Below are 1,200 nucleotides of genomic sequence, written 5' to 3'. Positions count from 1 at the left end.
CATTGAAACTGATGAGTTTCGTGTGAGAGTACACATATTTGGGGCCCGATCATTGCCAAGCTGTGTAAATTTTGCACCTTGTCGTGCTGCAGATGAATTAGGTCAAAAGTCTAATGATGAAGTAGCTTTGTCAGTCAAAGAAGCTTCTATGTCGACAACCTCTTGATGTAGCAGCAGAAACTTGCATAAAGCTGGTGAAAGAACTTATAGCCCTTTGTGAAGAAGGGGGTTTTTGCCTTAACCAGTAGATCTCAAATAGCAAAGAGATCTTAGCTGCAATACCTGAAAGCGAACATGATGTATCTGTTGCTTCACTAGACTTAGCGAAAGATGAGTTACCAATTGGGCATCCATTGGTTGATGGAGGCTGATGAATTTACATTTAAGATTGGCATTGAGAACATGCCAATCTCTCATAGACTAGCCTTATCAGTCACTGTTTCATTTTATGACCCAGTGGGCATTGGCGCTCCAGTAACGCTACCTGTCAAGATGTGGCTTCAAGATATGCGTCAGCAAGGGCTAGCATGGGATGATAAGTTACATGATGGAGAAATGCTTACGTGGAAGAGATGGCTTGAAGAACTCCCTGAGTTGTCGCAGTTCAGACTTGCTAGAAGCTTTATACCCATGTCATTCAATCCTGTGCAGTGGTATCAGTTGCATCATTTTGCTGATGCTAGCTGGAAAGGATACGGGACGGCTACATATCTCAGGACCATTGGAGAATCTGGTGAAGTGTTCTGCATCTTAGTGACAGGTTGTGCCAGAGTCGCTTCATTGAAGAAGACAACCGTCCCAAGGCTTGAATTGACAGCAGTAGCTGTGGCAGCTTGCATGGATGCAAAGTTGAGATTGGAGTTGGACCTGAAGCTACTACCCTCGATCTTCTGGACCGATAGCACTTCAGTTCTAAAGTACCTTTTCAATGAGACAGCCTGCTATCAACCTTTGTGGCAAACAGAGTGCATCTCATTCGTGACTTAATCCCAGTCTATTCATGGAGGTACGTCGGTACTCATCAGAATCTAGCAGATCTGGCATCGCGAGGAAAGACAATTGATGAGTTTTTGAAGTCCAAGATTTGGGTATCTGGTCCTCAGTTCCTTTGGGAAGAAGAGAACACTTTGCCGCGTACACCAGATGATGTAAAATTTGCCAAAATCTGTGAAGATCCAGAGGTGAAGCCAGTATCATTGC

At 44.1% G+C, this 1,200-nt stretch overlaps 1 protein-coding gene across 1 annotated transcript; it reads left to right on the top strand.

The window, feature by feature from the left end:
* Nucleotides 1–330: 330 nt before the first annotated feature.
* Nucleotides 331–987, top strand: LOC135195312 (uncharacterized). Its single transcript, XM_064221573.1, has one exon. The coding sequence runs from the start codon at nucleotides 331–333 to the stop codon at nucleotides 985–987; it is 657 nt and encodes a 218-aa protein (XP_064077643.1).
* Nucleotides 988–1,200: the final 213 nt, after the last annotated feature.

Source organism: Macrobrachium nipponense, chromosome 16 (assembly GCF_015104395.2).
Source record: "Macrobrachium nipponense isolate FS-2020 chromosome 16, ASM1510439v2, whole genome shotgun sequence".
NCBI lineage: Eukaryota > Metazoa > Arthropoda > Malacostraca > Decapoda > Palaemonidae > Macrobrachium > Macrobrachium nipponense.
Note: the sequence above shows the minus strand (reverse complement) of the source record. Positions and strands in the feature narration are given on the sequence as shown.